Source organism: Planococcus citri, chromosome 3 (assembly GCF_950023065.1).
Source record: "Planococcus citri chromosome 3, ihPlaCitr1.1, whole genome shotgun sequence".
Taxonomy (NCBI): domain Eukaryota; kingdom Metazoa; phylum Arthropoda; class Insecta; order Hemiptera; family Pseudococcidae; genus Planococcus; species Planococcus citri.
Genome location: NC_088679.1, coordinates 69589627 through 69611899, shown reverse-complemented (window position 1 = coordinate 69611899; position 22273 = coordinate 69589627). Strand labels below are relative to the sequence as shown.

Sequence of the window (22273 nt, the reverse complement as noted above, 5' to 3'; positions counted from 1 at the left end):
AAATACTGAAGTATACAGCTGATCTTCTCTCAACATCAGCCTTAGTCTACAGACTTCTATAGTTTTAGCTGCGTTGTCTTTATTTTCTCAGTGATAGCTTCTGTTTTCAATGTGACAGCTATCAGGAGTTTTTTTAAAAATTGAAAAAATTCCTTGCATTCAGGCTACTTTTATTGCAAATTGAAAATTTCTAGTTTCTGTTCAAATTTTCGAGTATTTCATCTAAAATGGAAATTTTTCCAATTCAAAAACATGAAAATTTTCTTTGTTGTCAAAAATTTCGGGTTTTTACTGATTATTTCAAAATAAGATAAAGAAAAGAAATGAAATATATGCGTTAAAATTTTTCCTTTGGGAGTTTGGAAAAGATTATTTAGAAGGAAGAAATTGAAAAAATTGCCAGGTGATGAAATTTTATTAATAGGTAAATTCTTATCAACTTGCTTTTTGTTTCCGTCTGCATTTTAAAATTTGATTTTGGAGATGAGCACACTTTTTTTGAACTTCTAATTGAACATTTTTGGAATCTATTTTCTGAATTAGAATAAATACTTTTGTCATGATCAAATACAAAAATTTAAATGTGGAAAAGAGTTGAAAGGAGTTGAAAGAAGTTTGATCAAACTATCAAAAAAAAATTCGATTCATTTTTGAGAAGAATCAAACAGAGAGTTTTGTTCGACAGGTCAGCTCCGAATAAAATACTTTAAAAAATATATAGAAAATGCAAAAATATATTACTAGCCAAAATTTTAGACGCTAAAGTACAGTTTTTGATTTTTGGTAAAATTATAAAAGTAGAAAAGGCCAAGAAATCTTTTAAAAATATTAAAATTTCACCACATTATGAATTTGTGATCGATTAAGAAAGCTAAAAATTCATCTCAGGTACAACTTTCGGCCTCCTCCCTCCGACTTGATTGGAAATACGTATAGTTTCGAACCATTTTGAGCAGTTCTGTTCTGGGGCTTCCAGCAGATTTTCAAAAGTTGAAATGATAGTTGGCCGGAACTAGTTTCAGTTCATTATTCAGTTTCAAACCGTTCTGAAGCCTCCAGCAACACGTTGAAGATTTTGATTTTCCTAAAAAATCTGTTCAAATACAAATTAATTTTTGCTCGTGCCATGATGATTAATGCTTGAGGCATAACTATGTAGAGTGAACTTTAGTTTTCCTGCTTTATTTTATATTTTACTTTACATACCTATTACCTATAATACAACTTTGCAGAGATTTCGAAACCGTTTCCATCGAACTGGGTGGTCAAAAGTCATTCAAAAGTAGAGTGAATTCCAAATTGCTTTTCAGATCGATTTAGTGGGATTTTGATTTTTCATTTTTCCTCAATATTGTCCCAAATTTGATGATTGATGCTTGAAAATTCATCAAAAATAAATTATGTACAATCTATACAATCGAAAAACGCATTTTATTTTAGCGCCTGAAATTTTGGCCAGTGATTTTCATTACTGCTAGCACTTTAATTTTCACATTATAAAATGAAATCTGTAAATAATTGTAATAATATGCTGAATTATTGAAATATATCAATTGTGCATTTTCCCTTTTCCCCATTTTTAAATTTTGGCAGGGGAAATTTTTTCCCCTCTTCGGTTTATCGCCATTGCCTGACGCTTATCAACGTAGAACGACTAATCATCAACATCATTAACCATGCGGTTAGAAGAAATGTAATCTTACAAGTTTATAAGGATAGTTCTGTAATGTTTTTAATTTAATGGCTCTTACGTATATTGCAAGTTTCAAATCATCTATTTTTTTCACGATATTATCACAGTTTTAATTTGGTTCGGGTATAGATAATATTGAGTTCAATCTACTGATTAAAAGAAAAGGTGAGCACGCTTCTTCATCAATTCACTATTTTCAACACACCTTCCGCCTTCGTAATACTTCCATCAGCTCAAATATTTAACAATTTTTCAATCATCGGTTATTAGGTACAAATGGATTCTCCAGCTCCAGCCATCGGCATAGATTTGGGTACGACGTACTCTTGCGTCGGCGTATTCCAAAATGGGAAAGTTGAGATCATCGCCAACGATCAAGGTAACAGAATCACGCCGAGTTATGTCGCTTTCACTGATGTTGAAATTTTGATTGGCGATGCAGCTAAGAATCAGGCAACGAAAAACCGCCATAATACAATTTTCGGTAAGTTTCAACTGTTCTCTGAGTATTCATCTGAAAGACTGCCAAACTCGTAATTGTTCGGTTATCACTTGCGCAGATGTGAAGAGATTAATGGGTCGAGAATTTAACGATGCTGATGTTCAAGCCGATACCGGACACTGGCCGTTCGCAGTTACGAGTTGTGAGAACAAGGCAAGAGTAAAAGTCGAATATCAAGGTTCCAGAACATATTCTCCTGAACAAGTGAGTGTTGATTTTTATAATGAATTGACTGTATGCTTTTCATTAGGTATACATTTATTTGTTTTGAATTTTTCCGCAGATATCTGCGATGATTCTGCAAAAAATGAAAGAAACTGCCGAAGCTTATATCGGTAAACCGGTCGAGAAAGCAGTTATAACAGTTCCAGCATATTACAACGATTCTCAAAGAGGAGCCACCATCGATGCCGCTACAATAGCCGGTTTAAACGTATTACGTATCATCAATGAACCAACAGCAGCCGCTATTGCTTATGGTTTAGAAAAAAAAGTACGTATCGTTTTTATTGCATTTTACTATAATCATCAATCGACTTATTCGCTTCAATTCTTTCAGAATTCCGACGCACAAAACGTGCTGATATTCGATCTTGGCGGCGGAACGTTCGATGTCTCCGTATTGACCCTTCAAAACGGCGTTTTCGAGGTAATCTCAACCGCCGGCGATACTCACTTGGGCGGAGAAGATTTCGACAACAAAATGGTCGACTACTTCGTTAAGGAATTTAAACGTCTGCACAAAAAGGACCTCTTACAAAATCAGAAGGCTTTATCTCGCCTTCGAACTAAATGTGAACAAGCGAAGCGTATTCTTTCATCAGCTACTGTAGCAGAAATCGAACTCGAATCGCTCGAAGGTGGAATAGATTTTTATAGTTCGATAACCCGTGCTCGATTTGAAGGATTAAACATTGAACTTTTCGAAAAAACGATGGATTTGGTGAAAAAAGCGATCGAAGATGCTAAAATCAAAAAAACGCAAATCAACGAAGTTGTTCTTGTTGGAGGTTCTAGTCGAATTCCGAAAATACAGAGTATGTTGCGAGATTTCTTCGGCGGAAAAGAACTGAACAAATCGATCAACCCGGACGAAGCTGTAGCCTACGGAGCTGCCATTCAAGCAGCTATCTTGAACGGTGACAAATCAGATGTGGTAAAAAATTTACTGCTATTAGACGTGACGCCATTGTCGTTGGGTACTGGTGTTACAGTAAATGAAGAAGTAATGATGGACGTGCTTATTAAACGAAACACACCAGTTCCAGCGAGACAAACGAAAGAATTTGTTACACTTTACGATAACCAAGCGGAGGTTTTAATCGATGTTTACGAGGGGGAGTATCCTAAAGCCAAAGATAATCACATGTTAGGTGAATTTCTTCTGTCTGGAATCACCCCTGCTCGAGCTCGTAAAGTCGATATTGTCGTAACGTTCGAAATAAACGCTAACGGTATCTTGAACGTTACCGCCGTCGAACGATCTACCACCAATAGTAAACAGATAACTATCACATACAACAACGGTCGTCTGAGTAAAGACGAAATCAAGAGCATGATGAAGGAAGCGGAAAAATGTCGAGCCAACGATAAAAAAAATAAAGACGTATCTTCCGCCAAAAACGCTTTAGAATCGTACTGTGTTGATATGAAGAGTACCTTGGAAGGTGAAAAATTGAAAAATAAAATTGATAAATCAGATAAAGAGTCGATGATCAAGAAATGCGATGAAACCTTGCTATGGATCAATTCCAATAAATCGAGCGAAAAAGAACCGTTTGAGCAGAAGCATGAAGAACTACGTAATGTTTTCGACTTCATACTTTCGATAGCCAGGTACGAGGGCGAAATAAAAGATAAATATCTCGAACTATTAAACGTTGCACAGGATGCTTCCAAAAGAGAAATCAAAAAAGCGCACAGGTAATTCTTCAGTAATATTTTTCTAATTTTGCGAATTCTGATTCTAAATTAGAAATCAGAATCAGCCCATGAAAAATTAATAACTTTTTTGAAATGAATTTACAGGGACGTTGCATCTCGTTTCCACCCGGATAAGTATCGGGGTGATAAAGAAATCGCAAATCTTTATTGGTTGACCTACATGAAGGCACAGGATACTCTCATTTCTCTCGTCAATCCAGGTATGCATACGTACCCATGAAGAAATAATGGGACGAAAAATTATCCAATATTTTGAATGAATTTATTATGTGTTACGTGAAAATAATATACTTGTTTCTTTTTTACAGCGAAAAGAAGAAAAGTCAAATAGATAACTACGCGAGAGTACGAAGGTTTAATGTAGAATCCGAAATTCAACGATTTTTATCAACTTCCTTATATTTTTAAAATAATTTTGATATCTTTTCCATCATAAAGACGAGTTGAAAAACGAAGATTTCTGAAAGGGATACGTTTAATTTCCCTTGTGAATTTCTTACACCTTAATTTTTTTGTAGTATTTTATATTTAAGTGATGATTTAATAAGTGTTATGGTGCATGTTATGATTTTATTGTTGTATCGGTTTTTCTGAAATTGAATTGGCGATATTTGTGATAAATGGATATGTAACCTGTCAAGAAGATTCGTTTTTAAAAAATATGGATGTCATCTTATGTTATAATTTTTATTTTAATATATTACTCGTAATATTTACATGTAGATCGTCTTGGTGTGTTATTTTGTGTATTTTCTATGTTGTATAAATCCATCTTGTGTGGTAATGTGAATGAATCTTGCGGAAAAAAATACGAGTATTTTTAAAAGACTTCTTTCAAAGAACATCGAATATTGTGTTCTACTGGTACAAAAGACCATATACTCCCATATTCAAGTGTACTGTTGAGATTCTATCTTGGATTATTTAATTACGAAAGACTACAATAGGACGAAAAGAAGCAATACATATTTGTTCTCATTGAAGAAAATGCGACGAATCTGCAAATTTGGAATTTGCTTTTCCTGAGGTAGGTACGGTACTTAGACCTACATAAGTACGTGCCTACGTTTAGCGTATCTGGTTGACTTGAGAGATCGCTATTTGAGAACATTTTTATGAACGTTGATGGAGAATTTTTCTGCATGAGATTCATCAACCAATCGATCTTCATCAAGATTGGCAGGTTTCTGCTGAAAATGAATTGAATGAAATGTTTCAAAATTAACCATCCTTAAAAAATAGAAATAATATAATGTACTTTGTCTACATTCACTGATTCACATTGAAAATTGAAATGAGTGAAATTAGATTAAAATTTCGCTCAAGCGCCGAAGCGAAAATTTCCCTACCGTTGACTTTTGAGTGTACTACAAACCTATAGACACTGTACCTACAGGTACAGTGTCTATAGGCACCAGGCACCAAAAATCCCCCACCAGACCAGTCGATCAATTTATGTTGTTATTGTTATCATTATCAATGATCAGAATTTTCCCACCTTTTTGAAAATTTGAAAGTTAACCATTGCAATGTTTTAGATATAATGCAGCAATTTTAAATTCCAATTGTGTTTAGATAGCCTGTGTTCCGGTGATCAGCAAATTCTACCGAAGATTTTGTGAACTGGTATCTGCTTGACATTGACAACAAAAAAGAGGCGATAACGTTTTTTCTTCATTTTCAATTTACGTCTGTAAGTATGACAATATATATCACTCTACTTGAATGAAGTATACATTTTGCTATCGATTTTACAGTTCATATTATCACATTCGTACTTGTGGCAAGTACCAATGGATGCTCCTGCGATTGGAATCGATTTGGGCACAACGTACTCATGTGTTGGAGTATTCCAATATGGGAAAGTTGAAATTATTGCCAACGATCAAGGTAACAGAACGACACCTAGTTATGTGGCCTTCACAGATAAAGAAATTCTGGTCGGAGATGCAGCAAAAAATCAATCAGCCAGAAACGTTAATAACACCGTTTTCGGTAAGTTTTAGATTTCTTGTTCGTGTCAATCACTTACAAATATTACCCATGTATCACCGAAAATTGAAGCCATCTGTATAATATCGTTTCATTTTGCATTATCATGTTCCATAAATCTATACAATAATATTGCTTTGCTATGTGCAGATGTCAAAAGATTGATGGGTCGTGAATTCGACGATCCTGCAGTTCAGGCAGATATGAAACACTGGCCATTCAAAGTCATTAGTAATAACGATAAACCCAAAATAGAAGTCGAATTTCAAGGAATTTCTAAAACGTACTGCCCTGAAGAAGTGAGTGTCGAAATTTTTAAATCGTGTAGGATTTTATTGTATGTGTAGCTGTGTACTATGGTTAACTCGTATCATTTACAGATATCCTCGATGGTCTTGGGAAAAATGAAAAAGACTGCAGAAGATTATTTAGGCAAAACTGTTACTAAAGCTGTAATCACGGTGCCAGCTTATTTTAACGATTCTCAAAGAGCTGCTACAATAGATGCCGCCAGAATTGCCGGTTTGGACGTATTACGAATCATTAATGAACCTACCGCCGCAGCTATTGCATACGGGTTGGAAAATAAAGTACGTATAATTTTTTCAATAAGGTATATAAAAATTAATTGACGGCTAACCGGGCTAACCATTTTGTTTCAACTGTTTTCAGCGCTCTTACGAACAAAATGTGTTGATTTTCGATCTCGGTGGTGGAACTTTCGATGTCTCCATTCTGACTCTTCAAAACAACGTTTTCGAAGTAATTTCAACTGCCGGCGATACTCACTTGGGCGGTGAAGATTTTGACAACCGAATGGTCAACTATTTCGCTGAAGAATTCAAACGTAAACATGGTAAAGATCTTACCCGCAGTAAAAAAGCCTTGCGTCGTTTGCGAACCGCTTGTGAACGAACAAAGAGAATTTTATCGTCGGCGACTGTGGCTGAAATCGAAGTCGAATCACTTCTAGATGATATAGATTTCTGTAGCTCGATCTCTCGTGCTCGTTTTGAAGCATTGAATGTTGAACTCTTCCAAAGTGCAATGGCACTGGTTGAAAAAGCAATTCAAGATACTGAAATCAATCGAAACCAAATTGATCACGTCGTTTTGGTAGGCGGATCATCTCGAATTCCAAAAATACAAAAAATGTTGCGAGATTATTTTGGCGGCAAGGAATTGAACAAATGTATTAATCCGGATGAAGCAGTTGCTTACGGTGCTGCCGTTCAAGCTGCGATTATTAGCGGTGACAAGTCGGAGATGGTTCAAGATGTGGTTTTATTCGATGTTACACCGTTATCGTTGGGTATCGGTGTTAAAACTAATGTTAAAGGTGTTTTCGAAACACACGTGATCATCAAACGTAACACACAAATTCCAGTGAAATGTACCAAAGCATTTTGGAATAATGATTATAACCCCGGAATACTTGTCGAAGTGCTCGAAGGTGAAAATACATTAGCGAAGGATAATCACTTGCTTGGTAAGTTTAAGCTTATGGGTATTCCTCTTGCACCTGTTTGCTCGCAAGAAATCGATGTAACGTTCGAAATCGATGCTAACGGTATCCTGAATGTAACTGCCGTCGTAAGATCGACCGGTAGCACAAACCAACTGACCATTTCATACTTGAAAAGTCGTCTTTGTGAGCGTGAAATTCGGCGTATGATTGGAAATGCTGAAGAATTACGAGTCGAAGGGATCAAACGAAACGCTGTATTGGATGCCAAAAACTCTTTAGAATCATACTGTATCAACGTTAAAAGAACGGTAGAAAACGAAAAGTTGAAAGATGAAATCGATGAATTCGATAAAGACACGATTTCGAAAAAGTGCGAAGAAACGCTTATATGGTCAAATTCTAACCAATCAGCTCAAGCAGAGATATTCGAACAAAAGGAAGATGAATTGCGAAAAATATTCGATGTCATCATTTCCATCGCTACTAACCCTTCTGCAAAATATGACAAATATTGTGAAATGCTGAACGTAACGAAAAATGCCCCCAAAGAAGAAATCGAAGCAGCCTACAGGTAAATTGGCGATCATTTTTTTTCTATTTTGTAAATTTTCTCAACTTCAACTGGGAATTTTAAAGGCCAAACATTATTTCTTTCTTGGATGGAGATTCGAGAAAAATTATACTTAATCAGTTTAACTTGATGAAAAACGATTTTACTTGTATAATGTTATACAATTTTTTTAAAACGAAATTTACAGGCAAGCTGGTTTTAAATATCATCCTGATAAGTATGACGGAGACCAAGAGCTAGCAACTATGTATTGGCTGACAATTGTAAAAGCAAAAAACGCGCTCATCAATCCAGGTATGAATGTGTAGGAAAAAATAGTACGATGAAAATATGTTACTCAAGTTTTGAATTATATTCTCGTTGTTAACTTATTCAGTATTTGTTTATTTTTTATAGCAAAAAGAAGGCGAATGTAGATTGTAGCTTCAATTTCAAAGCTGTGCTTGAAGATTGATCCATCTACGAAACTCAGCAAAACAAATGCATGCAATTTATTACAAGTACTTACCTACCTACTATAATTACTTACCTTTCCTGAGTATTTTCTCATTGATTTATTTTATTCAACTTGGTAGATGAATTCGGAAGTCTGAAAAACTGAATGTAATTTATTTCATCGTCCCTAGCTTCCTCATGAGTCATGAACAAGCTTTTTTTGTTGCAGATTTTGATTATCGAAGGTTAGTCCAACGCTCGAACTCCGACTATGATGTAGATCAGTAGGGATTGATTCTACAGCATCTGTTATAAAGAAGTATCTATCTACGTAGTTTTACTTTTTAATAGGTACCTACAATGACTACATATTGTATTTTCCGTGTTATTTTTTTTTTTTCTATGAGATTTTGTATTGAATGAAACATTTTGGTGTGATTTTTCTTGTTATTAAATCATTGAATAACAATGTACTCCATTGATTGACAACTACATCATACTCTGACAATATGTACATATGTATAATGTGAAACATTTGTTTGCTAGGTACTTCTTTACTCCGTTTTAAATAAGTAAGTAAGTTTTCCAAGGCCTGTAGTATTCGTATAAAACATTTGTATTCTACTGTTTTCTATCAAATCTGGAGTATCTGGACCAAAAAATACAAAAAAATTACCAAGTTGACGTAGAAAGCTGAGACTGTATTTCAGTTCCTCGAAAAATGAAAGTGTCGAAAAAAATAGAACATCAAGCATGACATCATCAAGCACATGCATTTTCCCCACTTCTAATTTGTTTATTTTTATTGAAGCTTGAAGCACCCCACACACCCCACCAGCCATGATTTTATTATCAGTTTGTGTTTTACCCAGGTCCAGGTCTGTTTCTACTTTCTGTTGCTTCTGCTTCAAAGAGAGAATGTTCTTCTGCACCAAAATGCAATCGAATTGAAAAGAAACTACGTAAATTTTGTTATTATGCGATGAAAGTGTGAATTCCGATTGTTTTATAGAAGTTCTACGTTCCAGTGTTCGGCAAATTCCACCGAAGATAATTTGTGTATGTGTATTGAGTATCTGCTTGACCTAAAACAGAGGTGATTACTTTTTTCTTTGATTACACTTGTCTGTAAGCATAAGTATAACAGTAAGTATATCAATCAACTTGCATAGGTAATGAAGTGTACAATAATGGAGCAAATCGTGCAATTCAATTCATCATAGTTCCATTTATGACAGGTAACAATGGATGCTCCTGCGATTGGAATCGACTTGGGCACTACTTATTCCTGTGTCGGCGTGTTCCAGCACGGGAAAGTTGAAATTATTGCCAACGATCAAGGTTACAGAACGACGCCAAGTTATGTGGCCTTCACAGATAATGAAATTCTGGTCGGAGATGCAGCAAAAAATCAATCAGCTAGAAACGTTGATAACACCGTTTTCGGTAAGTTTTAGATTTCTTGTTCGTGTCCATCACTTACAAATAATATTACCCATGTATCACTGGAAATTAAAGCCATTCTACCCATCAAAGCTGTTTCTGTATAATATCGTTTCATTGTATGCATTATCATGTCCCTTAAATCTAATTGCTTTGTTATGTGCAGATGTCAAAAGATTGATGGGTCGTGAATTCGACGATCCCGCAGTTCAGGGAGACATAAAGCATTGGGCATTTCAAGTCATCAACTATGACAACAAACCCAAAATACTAGTCGAATTTCAAGACACTCCTAAAGCTTACTGTCCCGAAGAAGTGAGTGCTGAAGTATACTTGATTCGTGCGGCCTTTTCTGATTCTGTACGTATATACTTAGTCTTGGTGAACTCATTGTTTTTATAGATATCGTCTATGGTCTTGAAGGAAATGAAAAAAACAGCAGAAGCTTATTTAGGCCAAACGGTTAAAAATGCTGTAATCACGGTGCCAGCTTATTTCAACGATTCTCAAAGAGCTGCTACAATTGATGCCGCTAGAATAGCCGGTTTGAACGTATTACGAATTATTAATGAACCGACCGCTGCAGCTATTGCTTACGGATTAGAGAAAGAAGTACGTATTTTATTTTATTTTTTTCATAATTCGTACGAAGTAAACAAAACAACGACTTTCCTACAATTCGTTTAAATTTTTTCAGCACTCCGACGAGCAAACAATTTTGATTTTCGATCTGGGTGGTGGAACTTTCGACGTCTCTATTCTCACAATTCAAAACGGTGTTTTTGAAGTAATTTCAACCGCCGGCGATACTCACTTGGGCGGCGAAGATTTTGACAACCGAATGGTCAACTATTTCGTTGAAGAATTCAAACGTAAACATAGTAAAGATCTTACCGGCAACAAAAAAGCTTTGCGTCGCTTGCGAACCGCGTGTGAAAGAACAAAGAGAACTTTATCATCGGCAACAATGGCAGAGATCGAAGTAGAATCGCTTTTAGATGATATTGATCTCTGTAGCTCCATTTCTCGTGCTCGCTTCGAGGAACTGAATTCTGATCTGTTCCGAAATGTGATGTCAATTGTTGAAAGAACGATTCAAGATGCTAAATGCCACAAAAATAAAATTGATCACGTCGTTTTAGTAGGTGGTTCGTCTCGTATTCCGAAAATACAAAAAAATCTTCAAGATTTCTTTGATGGTAAAGAATTAAACAAAACAATTAATCCGGACGAAGCTGTAGCCTATGGAGCTGCCATACAAGCTGCTATACTAAACGGTGATGAGTCAAAGATTGTACAAAATATAGTGCTATTCGACGTTACGCCGTTGTCGTTAGGTATTGGCTCGCGTGAAAACCATAAAAAAATGAGTGTGATCATTAAACGTAATACTGCTATACCAGCAAAGCATACTCATCGTTGCCGTACACGACATGATAATCAATCCCGCTTTCGTTTCAAAGTCTACGAAGGTGAACACGCTCTAACGAAGGATAACAATTTCCTCGATGAACTAACCCTCAATGGTCTCCCTATTGCACCTGCTCGCCAAGCTAAAGCCGAGGTAACTTTTCAAATTGATGCTAACGGTATTTTGAATGTAACTGCCGTCGCGGTAACGACCGGTAGCACGACCCATTTGACCATTTCGTACCTAAAAAGTCGCCTCTGTCAAGATGACATACAGCGTATGATTGAAAACGCCGAAGAATTACGAGTCGAAGGAGAAAAACGAAACGCTGTATTAGTCGCCAAGAACTCATTAGAATCATACTGTATCAACACAAAAAGAACGGTAGAAAACGAAAAGTTGAAAGATAAAATCGATGATATCGATAAAAACACAATTTCAAAAAAATGCGAAGAAACCCTCAACTGGTTGAATTCCAACCAATCAGCTCAAGCAGAGATATTCAAACAAAAGGAAGATGAATTGCGAAAAATATTCGATATCATCATTTCCATCGCTACTAACCCTTCTGCAAAATATGACAAATATTATGAAATACTGAACGTGACGAAAAATTCCTCCAAAGAAGAAATCGAAGCAGCCTACAGGTAAATTGACGATAATTTTTCTTCTATTTTGTAAATTTTCTCCACTTGAACTTGGAGTTTTTAAGGCCAAACTCAATTTCTGTCTTGGGTGGAGATTCGAGAAAAATGATTATCAGTTAACTTAATGAAAAACGATTTTACTTGAAATGTTATTCAATATTTTTTAAATGGAATTTACAGGAAAGCTGGTTTTAAATATCACCCTGACAGGTATGACGGAGACCAGGAACTAGCAACTATGTATTGGCTGACAATAGTGAAAGCAAAAAATGCGCTTATCAATCCAGGTATGAATGTGTAGGAAAAAATAGTTCGATGAAAAATTACCTACTCAATTAATTTTGAATTATTCCTCGTTGTTATCTTATTCAGTATTTGTTCATTTTTTACAGCAAAAAGAATAAGGCGAATGTAGTTTCACTTTCAACGCAGTGCTTGAAGATTAGACCATCCCCGAATTCCGCTAAACTAATTCAATTTATTACAGGTAGGTAGGTTACAGGGACGAAGCGAAGGGGGGTCTAGGGGGGGCAGCCTGCCCCCCCAGTGTTCCGCGAAAGTTGGGAAAAGTTGGGAAATTGTGAGAAATATAAGAAAGTTGGGAAAATACAAAAATTCCGACAATAAGTAGGCCTATTTTAGTTTTGGAGTTTTCAAATATTCGAATTTCTTACAATCATCAAAGTTAAAAAACATCTTGCGCAGTAGGCAAGATTAACCGACTTTGCTCTGTTATACAGGAGAATAAACAAATTTATCGAAATTTACGGATTTATCAAAATTTACCAATTTACCAAAATTTACCAGTATACCAAAATTTACCAATTTACCGAAATTTACCAATTTACCAAAACTGACCAATTTACCCAAATTTACCGACGAAATTTACCAATTTACCGAAATTTACCAATTTACCAAAATTTACCAATTTACCTACCGAAATTTACCAATTTACCAAAATTTACCAATTTACCAAAATTTACCAATTTACCAAAATTTACCAATTTACCAAAATTTACCAATTTACCAAAATTTATCAATTTACCAAAATTTACCAATTTACTAAAATTTACCAATCTACCAAAATTTACCAATTTACCAAAATTTACCAATTTACTAAAATTTACCAATCTACCAAAATTTACCAATTTACCAAAATTTACGAATTTACCAAAAATTACCCCAGCAATTTACTAACATTTACCTCAGTAATTTACCAGACATTACCCACTAATTTACCAATTTTCCATTTTACCAAGAATTACCCCAGCAATTTACCACCGTTCACCTCAGTAATTTACCAGACATTTCCTCACTAATTTACCAATTTTTTTACCGAAGTTTAATTACCCCAGTAATTTACTGCCAAAGGTTTTTAAAAATTTACCAAACTTTACCAATTTACCAAAAATTACCCAAGCAATTTACCAAAATTTTCGACCAACTTTAATTACGAGTAATTCACCAAAAATAACTAATCATTTTATTTACCTACTAAAAATTACTATTAATTCACCAAAAAAAAAAATTATCAAAATTTACTGGCTATTTACCAAAAACTTGATGTTTTTTGTTAAAACAAAAATTACACTAGAAATTTTTCAAAAATTTTGATTTTTTATGGCAAAAAAATTTTGGACGGATAAAATTAACAAAAAAATCAACAAAAAATTTTCTCCTCTTGACTCGCGCGGGATTCGAACACCCGACCTCCGGCGCACCAATCTGCAACCTACACACCCTAACCACCCCATCTGTTTGTTGGGGGTGAGCCGTTTGCGAGATATAAGGGTTTACACAAATTTCTGCTTATCCATAACGTTGAAACACACTAAGGGCTGGTATTACGACACTTTGTCAACGTTCCGTCAAATGTTGACGGACCGATGAACAATAGTTAACCGGTGCTTCGACCTCGGTTAACGCATTGTCAACGTTTGACGGAGAGTCGTAATACCAGCACTTAAACGTTCATATCTCGTAAACGGCTGAATCGATTTCGACCAAATTAAACATTTCTCTAGTTCAGTATCAAAGCAATATTTTGCCATCATCAGTTTCGACTTAAAGTTCGGAGCTTTTGAGTTCAGCCCGGCACAAATTTATACATAAATTGATATATAAATAAATAAATAAATAAATAAATAAATAAATACACATGAAAAGTGGTATTACGCAGCCCATACTAGATAAACCTCAGACTTTTTGCGGCCCATCAGGACTTTTTGCAGCCCAGTACCGGGCTGCAAAAAGTCTGTTCTGTTTTCGACCGCTACAGACATTCAAAAACAAGCCAACACAGTGTGTACATAAGGCAAAACATCACTAAAGACCTGCATTATCCGATTTTATCAACTTGGCGTTACATACACGAGCGAATCGAGCTCCTCACCTCTCTGTAAGTCAATGAAAACATTTTTTTGGTGGCGGAAAAAGTCTGGGGAATATCTAAAAAACATACACTTGAGTGGGGAGCTCTCCTCAAAAATCGAAAATTGAATTACAAGCCTAAATGTAAGTCTTTTTCCAACCTGGTGGGGTATAACCTTCTTCTCATGGCCCAGCAGTAAGCTGCTGTGAGAACACGTGGAAAAATTCAAGCGCGCCCCTGCTAGTGCCAACACAAGTCGGTCTGCAAAAAGTCAGTGAAATATCATGGGCTGCGTAATGTATGGGGGAAATCTATAAATATATAAATATGTATATATGTAAACTTATCTCGTTTTGCGCCATACGTCTTATCGTGATCAGCACACTCCGAAACGTCAAGAAAATCCACCCCCACCCAATTCTTGAACCATCATGACAAATACAATACCTTGACTTTCCGTTTCACGGCAAAGTCGGTAAAACTTTCCCAACTTTTGAAGCCAAAACAGTTTCTAAATCCATGATTTTCCCAACTAGAATTCACATTTTTTTCAAAAATTTTTGCCCTCGCTTTGCTCGGGCAATTGTTATGCCTTTTCACGTCAACATTACAACTGTTTTGCTTCTTGAAATTACAAATTTTTAAAATCTTTTACCCTCGCTTCGCTCGGGCTAATTTGTTTTTTTTTCACGCTTGAAAATTTCAAAAAACTAAGATCAGAAAAACCGAATTTTTTCATTAAATTTGATATTGTTATACTTTGCGAACTACAAACTTTTCAAAGCTTTTGGCCTCGCTTCGCTCGGCCCAAATTGATTCTCATCTACAAAGTTACAATATTTTTAAATATCTATGATTGAATTTGAAAAATGTTGAGATTAGAAAAACCGAATTCTTTCATTAAAATTGATGTTATTCTACTTTTCAAATCATAAATTTTCCAAAACTTTTGCCCTCGCTTCGCTCTGTGGCGAGAGCGCCATCTATTTGATTTTGAGAGAAGTAGTTTTAGTTTTTGTAACGATTAGTTTTATGATAGAATAGAGACAACGTGTTAAAAGTTAAAATTTATTGATGAATTTTAAAGTTTCCAATAAAATATGACGAAGTTCGTGTACGTGAATTTATTTAAAGTAGAACTTCGTCACATGGTAGCAGAACGTTTCCTAAAAAATGAACTTTAAAACACTAATCATCGTATTATTGTGTTGAAAGACTCTACTACAATCGACAATGGCATCCGCTTACAACCAACTAGAAACAAAACTCCGCGTAGCCAAGGATAGGTTAGTACATAAACTTACTGTGGTCAACGATCAAATAAAAAATGAAGATAAAAACTTACTGACCCTCGATACGAACCTACGACAGTTGAAGCAATGCCATGAACGTGTTACTACATTACGAACTCAACTTGAAGAAATAGTGAAATCAACGAAAGAAGCAGACGTAATTACCAAATTTAATACGGACATAGAAGCCTACGAAGAGCTATACTGTGATTGTGAAGATGCAATTGCTCAGCTTACTGCAACTATAGAACACCAGAAAGCAGAAAAAACGACAGTGAAGGAAACCAGTGTAAACACTTCATCAAACAACCTGAATCAACTCTCAGTCAAACTCCCAAAACTACCGAAACTTACGTTCTCCGGGGACATCACAAGTTACCTGGAGTTTAAGCAAAGTTTTAATGCAACGGTGGGAGTGACAGATCTAACAGATAGTCAAAAACTTGCATATTTAAAACAAATGATGGTAGGACTAGCTGAGAACGATCTAAAAGGCATGCCAGTTATGGACAAAAACTACGCAAAAGCGTGGGAAGTACTAGAAGAGAAATATGGTAACATACAACGGATGATAAAATTATTGTACAACAAAATAACCCAACTTCCTCAAACTAGTAGTGCTACCAGTCAGCTACGAAAAACATACGATGCGTTAGAAGTGACATTACGGACGTTAGAATCGCTTGGTGAAGAGTTTGAGAACAACACTATATTGTTGAACACGATCATGGAGAAATTTCCGAAGTCAATTGTGTATGAAATCCATAAAGATACATCAAGCAGTCTAGATTTGAGACAATTCCGAACCAGCATGAAAAGCTTGATAAAACGAAGAGAAGAACTCAATTTTACTGATGCTGAAGAACAACCCTCAACGACGTACACTACAGAAACGCTATTGGCAAAAACAAACAATATGAAAAAACCAACCCAAAAATGTATATTTTGTTCTTCGGAGAATCACTGGTCTGACGAGTGTGATCAGCACAAAACATTAGCATCTCGTAAAGAAAATATAAAAGGCCGCTGTTTCATCTGCTTACGTAAAGGACACTCAGTAAAAGAGTGTACAGCTGATCGGGTATGCGTACACTGTGGCCAGAGAAAAAATCATCACAGAAGCTTGTGCCCAAAATTGTTCGATGAAAGTTCTCAGCAACACCCAACACAACAACAGTCAGCTGATACAGAAACGAAATCCGACGACAAATCGAATTCGACAGTCACCTGTTTACTATCAGATCGAGAACAGAATTGGTTGTTTACAGCAGTCTCATCCGTGTCAAATCCCAGTGGCGATAAGAAATTCGGCGCTCGAATGATATTAGATGGTGGCAGTAAAAGAACGTTTATTACTTCGAAACTCGCGCAAGAATTAAAACTACCGATTATAGCAACAGAAAAATTGGTGATAGATACGGTTGGCAATAATATAGGTCAAGAAGTTGTTTCTAATACGGTGGAGCTACTGATAAAGACTCACGCTGGTGAACAAGTAAAAATAGAAGCTAGTACTATACCTAAAATCATCGATGGTATTGAAACCTTCAACCCCAATGAATTAACAGACAAGTTGATTTTGAAAAATAAAGTGTTAGCAGATAAATCAAACAGATCGGACGTTCAAATACTCATTGGAATTGACCATTTATATGACTTTTTAACGTCAGAAGTTATAAAGATTGCAGAACATCAGTATTTAATCGGAAGTAAATTAGGCTGGTTATTTGCTGGAAAGTTGAAAAGTCAAAGAAGCAAATCTAGTAAAACGAGCTGCTTGTTGATAAAAACGCTACAAACGAACACAAACGAAGATTTGAAAACATTATGGGAATTAGATACGTTAGGAATAAAAGCTGATCCAGACATGAACGACGAAATAGCGCTAAAATCATTCGAAGAAACTATCAAATTTGAAAACAACAGGTATGAAGTTTCATGGCCTTTGTTAGAAGAAGAACCAAATTTAAAACCCAACTACGGACTCGCGATCAACAGATTGGACAACTTAGTGAAAAAATCAAAGATAGAGTTCCTGTCAAAATACGATAAAATCATTCAGCAATACCTAGAATCCGAATTCGTCGAACCTGTAGAAAACCAGGAGGATAGTAGTACTCTAATCTCATATTTACCTCATCATGGAGTTCAAACTGAATCTAAAACAACACCTCTACGTATTGTCTTTGATGGATCCGCAAAACAAAAAGGTGATAAGAGTGTCAACGATGTTATCTACAAAGGGAAAAATCTTATCGAACAAATTGTGTTGATTATGATACGATGGCGAACGTACGGCATAGCAATAATATCGGACATCGAGAAGGCATTCCTTCAGCTTTTAATTAATGAGAAATTTCGCGATCTTTTACGTTTCTTATGGGTAAAAGATTATCAATTAAAAACTACCAAAGATAACATAAGAGTACTACGTTGGCGTCGAATTCCATTTGGTATTAATGCAAGTCCGTTCACTTTGGCAGCTACAATCTTATTTCATCTTCGTAAGTACGCACCTCAAATTGCATCAAAATTAAGCAAAGCATTGTACGTAGATAACATGATAACTGGAGGTATGTCAATCGAAGAGGTATCCAAATTAATCGAAGAAACTGTAAAAATATTCTCCGATGCATCTATGAAATTACGACAATGGCACACAAATGAAAAATCTCTCATTGATCTACATCCGACATTAGATTGGCTCGCAGAAGATATAGTATCAGTGTTGGGAATAAATTGGAATACTGTCACAGACACGTTATCAGTTAAACCAGTACTCATTAATACTGACGTAGCTACAAAACGAAGCATTCTGAAACAGTCATCGAAGCTGTACGATCCATTGGGTTTGTGGTCTCCTGTTATTTTAAAGGCCAAATTACTTCTACAACTACTATGGGAAGAAAATTATCACTGGGACCAGCCCATCCCAACCAATTTAGAAAGTCAGTGGTTTGAACTGAGAGAAGAATTCCGTATCATATCGCAGGTACAGATACCTCGTTGCTGTTTATCACGTCAAAAAATAAATAACGAAGTGCAACTACATGTCTTTACTGATGCTTCAAAGAAAGCATACGGCGTTGTCATTTACGTAAGGGTTGAAACTGAATCTGGAGCAGACACACAACTGATATTTGCTAAATCGAGAGTTTCGCCAGTCAAAACAACACTGAAAATACCCAGATTAGAACTACTAGCGATATTGATTGGCAACAGAGCATTACGTTTTATTCAAGAAGCTTTCAGTGAGTATCATCTTACAAAGTTGGTGTTATGGTCAGATTCAAAATGCGCTATTTCGTGGGTGAGATCCGACAAAAATTTATCACCATGGGTTGAAAAACGAGTAACGGAAATTCGTAAAAATAATCAATTAGAGATCAAATACGTACGATCCCAGGATAACCCTGCTGATATCGCCAGTAGAGGAGCAACAGTCAATGAGCTTTCAGAATTTTGGTGGAAAGGTCCACAGTGGCTCAGAGAAAATGAATCGAACTGGCCAGATGTTCCAGTCAATGAATCCGAATCAACTGAATTCCAAACTGAAGTACGAAACACAACTCTACTGATAACAGAACCAAAAAACAACTTATCAACGAACTCTCTGAATATTTCCTTGGAAGATTTTACGCTATTAACAGAAGACAAAATTCTCGATGCAATAAAACATATTCAGACGATTCATTTTTCCAACCGGGATTCGAATTTCACAAAACAGCTGAATTTGATCGAAGATAACGGCATATTACGAGTTAAAGGCAGATTATCAAATCTAATTCAGGTACCAAATGATGAGTTTCCGATATTATTACCCAACAACGATCAGTTCGTGAATTTATTAATTCTTCACACTCACCGGAAATTATATCATGCTGGTGTATCCCAGACATTGGCAGAAATTCGGAAAAAATATTGGCTACTTGGTGGCAGACGAGTAGTATACAATGTTATTAGAAACTGCAAAAATTGCAAAGTGTTCAGTGGTCCAGCATATAAATATCCGATAATGCCGCCTATTCCTGGTTATCGTCTGAAAAGAGAATTTGCGTTTACGTACGTGGGTGTCGATGTATTGGGTCCACTATACGTTTGTAAAAAGAAAGGCACTGATAAGAAGAAAAATTGGATCTGTTTGTTTACGTGTCTAATTACTAGAGCAGTGCACCTCGAACAATTAGAAGATATGACCAGTGAAGAGTTACTCTTAGCGTTCCGAAGAATGTTTGCTAGACGAGGGATAACAAAATTCCTTCTATCTGACAATGCTCCGCAATTCAACGTGTTAAAAAACCTTCTTAGTGGTGTACCAGATAACAACCTAAAGAACATCGAGTGGAAACAAATACCAGCGTTTTCTCCATGGTCCGGTGGAGTGTATGAACGAATGGTAGCATTGGTGAAAAATGCTTTGAGAAAAACCTTTTATCAAGTGACTCTAACTCGCCGACAACTACAAACATCAGCAGTTGAAATCGAAGCAGTGATAAATTCTCGCCCTATTGTTTATGTAGGCGCAGATGATGGGACAACGTTATCACCCAACGACCTTTTAAATATTCCTTTCAATATTCCACTCAACTTCGAACCTACAACGAACAGTGATATTCTCCGAGACATTGCGAATAATTGGAAACGAGGTCAGCAACAACTTGATTCGTTTTGGAGTGTTTGGAGGGACGGATACGTGGAAATGCTACGTACGAGTACTAAAAAACTACAATCAGGATTTCGGAGCGCACCTCATCCGCCTGAGATAAACGATGTGGTCATAGTCAGTCAAGAACGATTACCTAGAGGCCAATGGGCCGCAGGTGTGATTGTTGCGTTAAACAACAGCGAAGATGGTCAGGTACGATCAGCTCAAGTGAAATTAAGTACAGGAAGCACGATTACAAGACCCATATGTATGCTCCATCCGATAGAATCTGAGATCGATCGCGCCTTATCCGTAGAAGAACCCACAAGTACAACGCCTGAAATCTCTACTACGTCAACATCTCCGACTCCTATGCGTACCTCCAGCCGACGAGAGGCAGCTATTCAGGCACGTGATAGAATTCGTGAATGGATTAAAGCGTAGCATATTTCCTTATAATTACGATTTATATTCAATTAGAATTACCTACGTTTAGTTTTTAATGTTTACTTTGAATTTTGCTCCCCGGAGTGTGGCGAGAGCGCCATCTATTTGATTTTGAGAGAAGTAGTTTTAGTTTTTGTAACGATTAGTTTTATGATAGAATAGAGACAACGTGTTAAAAGTTAAAATTTATTGATGAATTTTAAAGTTTCCAATAAAATATGACGAAGTTCGTGTACGTGAATTTATTTAAAGTAGAACTTCGTCACACGGGCCATTCAAAATACGTACTACTTTTAAAAGTTTTAAAAATATGAAAGTTAAACAGAAAATTCCAGAAATACTCATAATATTCAAAGCTTATAAAAAATACAAATTTTTTATTTCATTCCGAACAGAACCACCAGCTTTTCAAATTTTTTTAACGTACCAGAGTGTTCAGCACGTTAAAGTTTTGATTAAAATTATAATTTTTTGGCTACAAAATGTCATGATACAATCCCCTTACTACTTGTAACTCAAATACCCTCTTTTTTCGTCAAACTTGGGAATTTTCAATCGAATAAGTTGGGAATTTTCAGTCAAATTAGTTGGGAATCTCAGGATCCTTGCCCCCCCAGCGAAACCACTTCGCTACGTCCTACGTCCCTGGGTAGGTACCTAATATGATTATCTTTTCTGAGTGTTTTCTCATTGATTTATTCAAGTTGGTAAGAGAATTTGGAAGTCTGAAAAATTTAAAGTAATTTATTTTGTCTTCCAGCTTCCTCATGAACAAGCTTTTTTTGTTACAGATTTTAATGATCGAAAGTTGATAATTTTACAATGACGTACGTTTTTATTCCAACGCTCGAACTCTGACAATGATGTAGATCAGTTCAGTATAGAGATTGAATCTACATCGTCTGTGATTGGTAAAAAAAAGTATCTAGTTTCACTTTTTAATATGTTCATGACTCGTGTATTGTATTTTACACTTTATTACCTATTCCATTTTCCATGTTACTCGTAATCATTATTATTTTTTCTAAGACATTTTGTATTGAATCAAACATTTTGGTGTGATTTTTTTAAATTAAATCATTAAAAAACAATGTACTCCTTGATTGACAATTATATCATTATTCTGACATATGTACATACATACATGTTTTGATAGTAAACATAATAATTATGTACCTATTTACCTACTCTTGTGTGAAACATTTGTTCGCCAAGTACATACTTCTTTACTCCGTTTTAAATACATAAGTATGTACTTTTTTAAGCTCTGTAGTATTCGTATTAAACATTATTTTTTATGCTACTGTTTTTTTCCGCTGAATCGTTTTCCAATGCCTCCTTTTCAAAGAAGAGATAGGGAACTCGAAACTGTGATTTACTTTGTACTTTCAATATTTGCCCACTAATCAACA

General features: G+C 35.7%; 4 protein-coding genes across 7 annotated transcripts; all 4 read left to right on the top strand.

The window, feature by feature from the left end:
* Positions 1–1627: 1627 nt before the first annotated feature.
* LOC135838606 (heat shock 70 kDa protein II-like) lies at positions 1628–4861 on the top strand. Its single transcript, XM_065354301.1, has 7 exons — positions 1628–1858; positions 1964–2177; positions 2254–2399; positions 2479–2688; positions 2755–4118; positions 4224–4339; positions 4448–4861. The coding sequence occupies exons 2-7, from the start codon at positions 1970–1972 to the stop codon at positions 4468–4470; spliced, it is 2067 nt and encodes a 688-aa protein (XP_065210373.1). The 5' UTR covers positions 1628–1858; positions 1964–1969; the 3' UTR covers positions 4471–4861.
* A 736-nt stretch (positions 4862–5597) lies between these two features.
* Positions 5598–9046, top strand: LOC135838604 (heat shock 70 kDa protein II-like). Its single transcript, XM_065354295.1, has 9 exons — positions 5598–5751; positions 5790–5832; positions 5897–6134; positions 6282–6430; positions 6512–6721; positions 6804–8170; positions 8358–8464; positions 8567–8670; positions 8835–9046. Exons 3-8 carry the CDS (start codon positions 5933–5935, stop codon positions 8584–8586), a joined length of 2055 nt encoding a protein of 684 aa, XP_065210367.1. The 5' UTR covers positions 5598–5751; positions 5790–5832; positions 5897–5932; the 3' UTR covers positions 8587–8670; positions 8835–9046.
* Positions 9047–9441: 395 nt separating this feature from the next.
* LOC135838605 (heat shock 70 kDa protein II-like) lies at positions 9442–21839 on the top strand. Of its 4 annotated transcripts, none has more exons than XM_065354298.1 (8): positions 9442–9701; positions 9778–10051; positions 10215–10363; positions 10451–10660; positions 10746–12106; positions 12287–12393; positions 12499–12593; positions 21653–21839. In XM_065354298.1, the coding sequence occupies exons 2-7, from the start codon at positions 9850–9852 to the stop codon at positions 12519–12521; spliced, it is 2052 nt and encodes a 683-aa protein (XP_065210370.1). In that variant the 5' UTR covers positions 9442–9701; positions 9778–9849; the 3' UTR covers positions 12522–12593; positions 21653–21839. The 4 variants fall into 4 exon arrangements, with proteins under 4 accessions (XP_065210370.1, XP_065210372.1, XP_065210369.1 ...); XM_065354300.1 differs by having other exon boundaries at positions 9442–9751; positions 9844–10051; XM_065354297.1 differs by having other exon boundaries at positions 9442–9751; positions 9829–10051.
* LOC135840645 (uncharacterized) lies at positions 15711–20858 on the top strand. The gene has a single exon (XM_065357270.1). It carries the CDS (start codon positions 15711–15713, stop codon positions 20856–20858), a length of 5148 nt encoding a protein of 1715 aa, XP_065213342.1.
* Positions 21840–22273: the final 434 nt, after the last annotated feature.

Bases quoted from the DNA above. Each gene is read 5' to 3' on its own strand.
- LOC135838606 (XM_065354301.1), top strand. From the start codon at position 1,970: ATGGATTCTCCAGCTCCAGCCATCGGCATAGATTTGGGTACGACGTAC. The intron at 2,400-2,478 runs GTGAGTGTTGAT...ATTTTTCCGCAG, and splicing joins GAACATATTCTCCTGAACAA to ATATCTGCGATGATTCTGCA. The intron at 4,340-4,447 runs GTATGCATACGT...TCTTTTTTACAG, and splicing joins CATTTCTCTCGTCAATCCAG to CGAAAAGAAGAAAAGTCAAA.
- LOC135838604 (XM_065354295.1), top strand. From the start codon at position 5,933: ATGGATGCTCCTGCGATTGGAATCGATTTGGGCACAACGTACTCATGT. The intron at 6,431-6,511 runs GTGAGTGTCGAA...TATCATTTACAG, and splicing joins AAACGTACTGCCCTGAAGAA to ATATCCTCGATGGTCTTGGG. The intron at 8,465-8,566 runs GTATGAATGTGT...TATTTTTTATAG, and splicing joins AAACGCGCTCATCAATCCAG to CAAAAAGAAGGCGAATGTAG.
- LOC135838605 (XM_065354298.1), top strand. From the start codon at position 9,850: ATGGATGCTCCTGCGATTGGAATCGACTTGGGCACTACTTATTCCTGT. The intron at 10,364-10,450 runs GTGAGTGCTGAA...TTGTTTTTATAG, and splicing joins AAGCTTACTGTCCCGAAGAA to ATATCGTCTATGGTCTTGAA. The intron at 12,394-12,498 runs GTATGAATGTGT...CATTTTTTACAG, and splicing joins AAATGCGCTTATCAATCCAG to CAAAAAGAATAAGGCGAATG.
- LOC135840645 (XM_065357270.1), top strand. From the start codon at position 15,711: ATGGCATCCGCTTACAACCAACTAGAAACAAAACTCCGCGTAGCCAAG.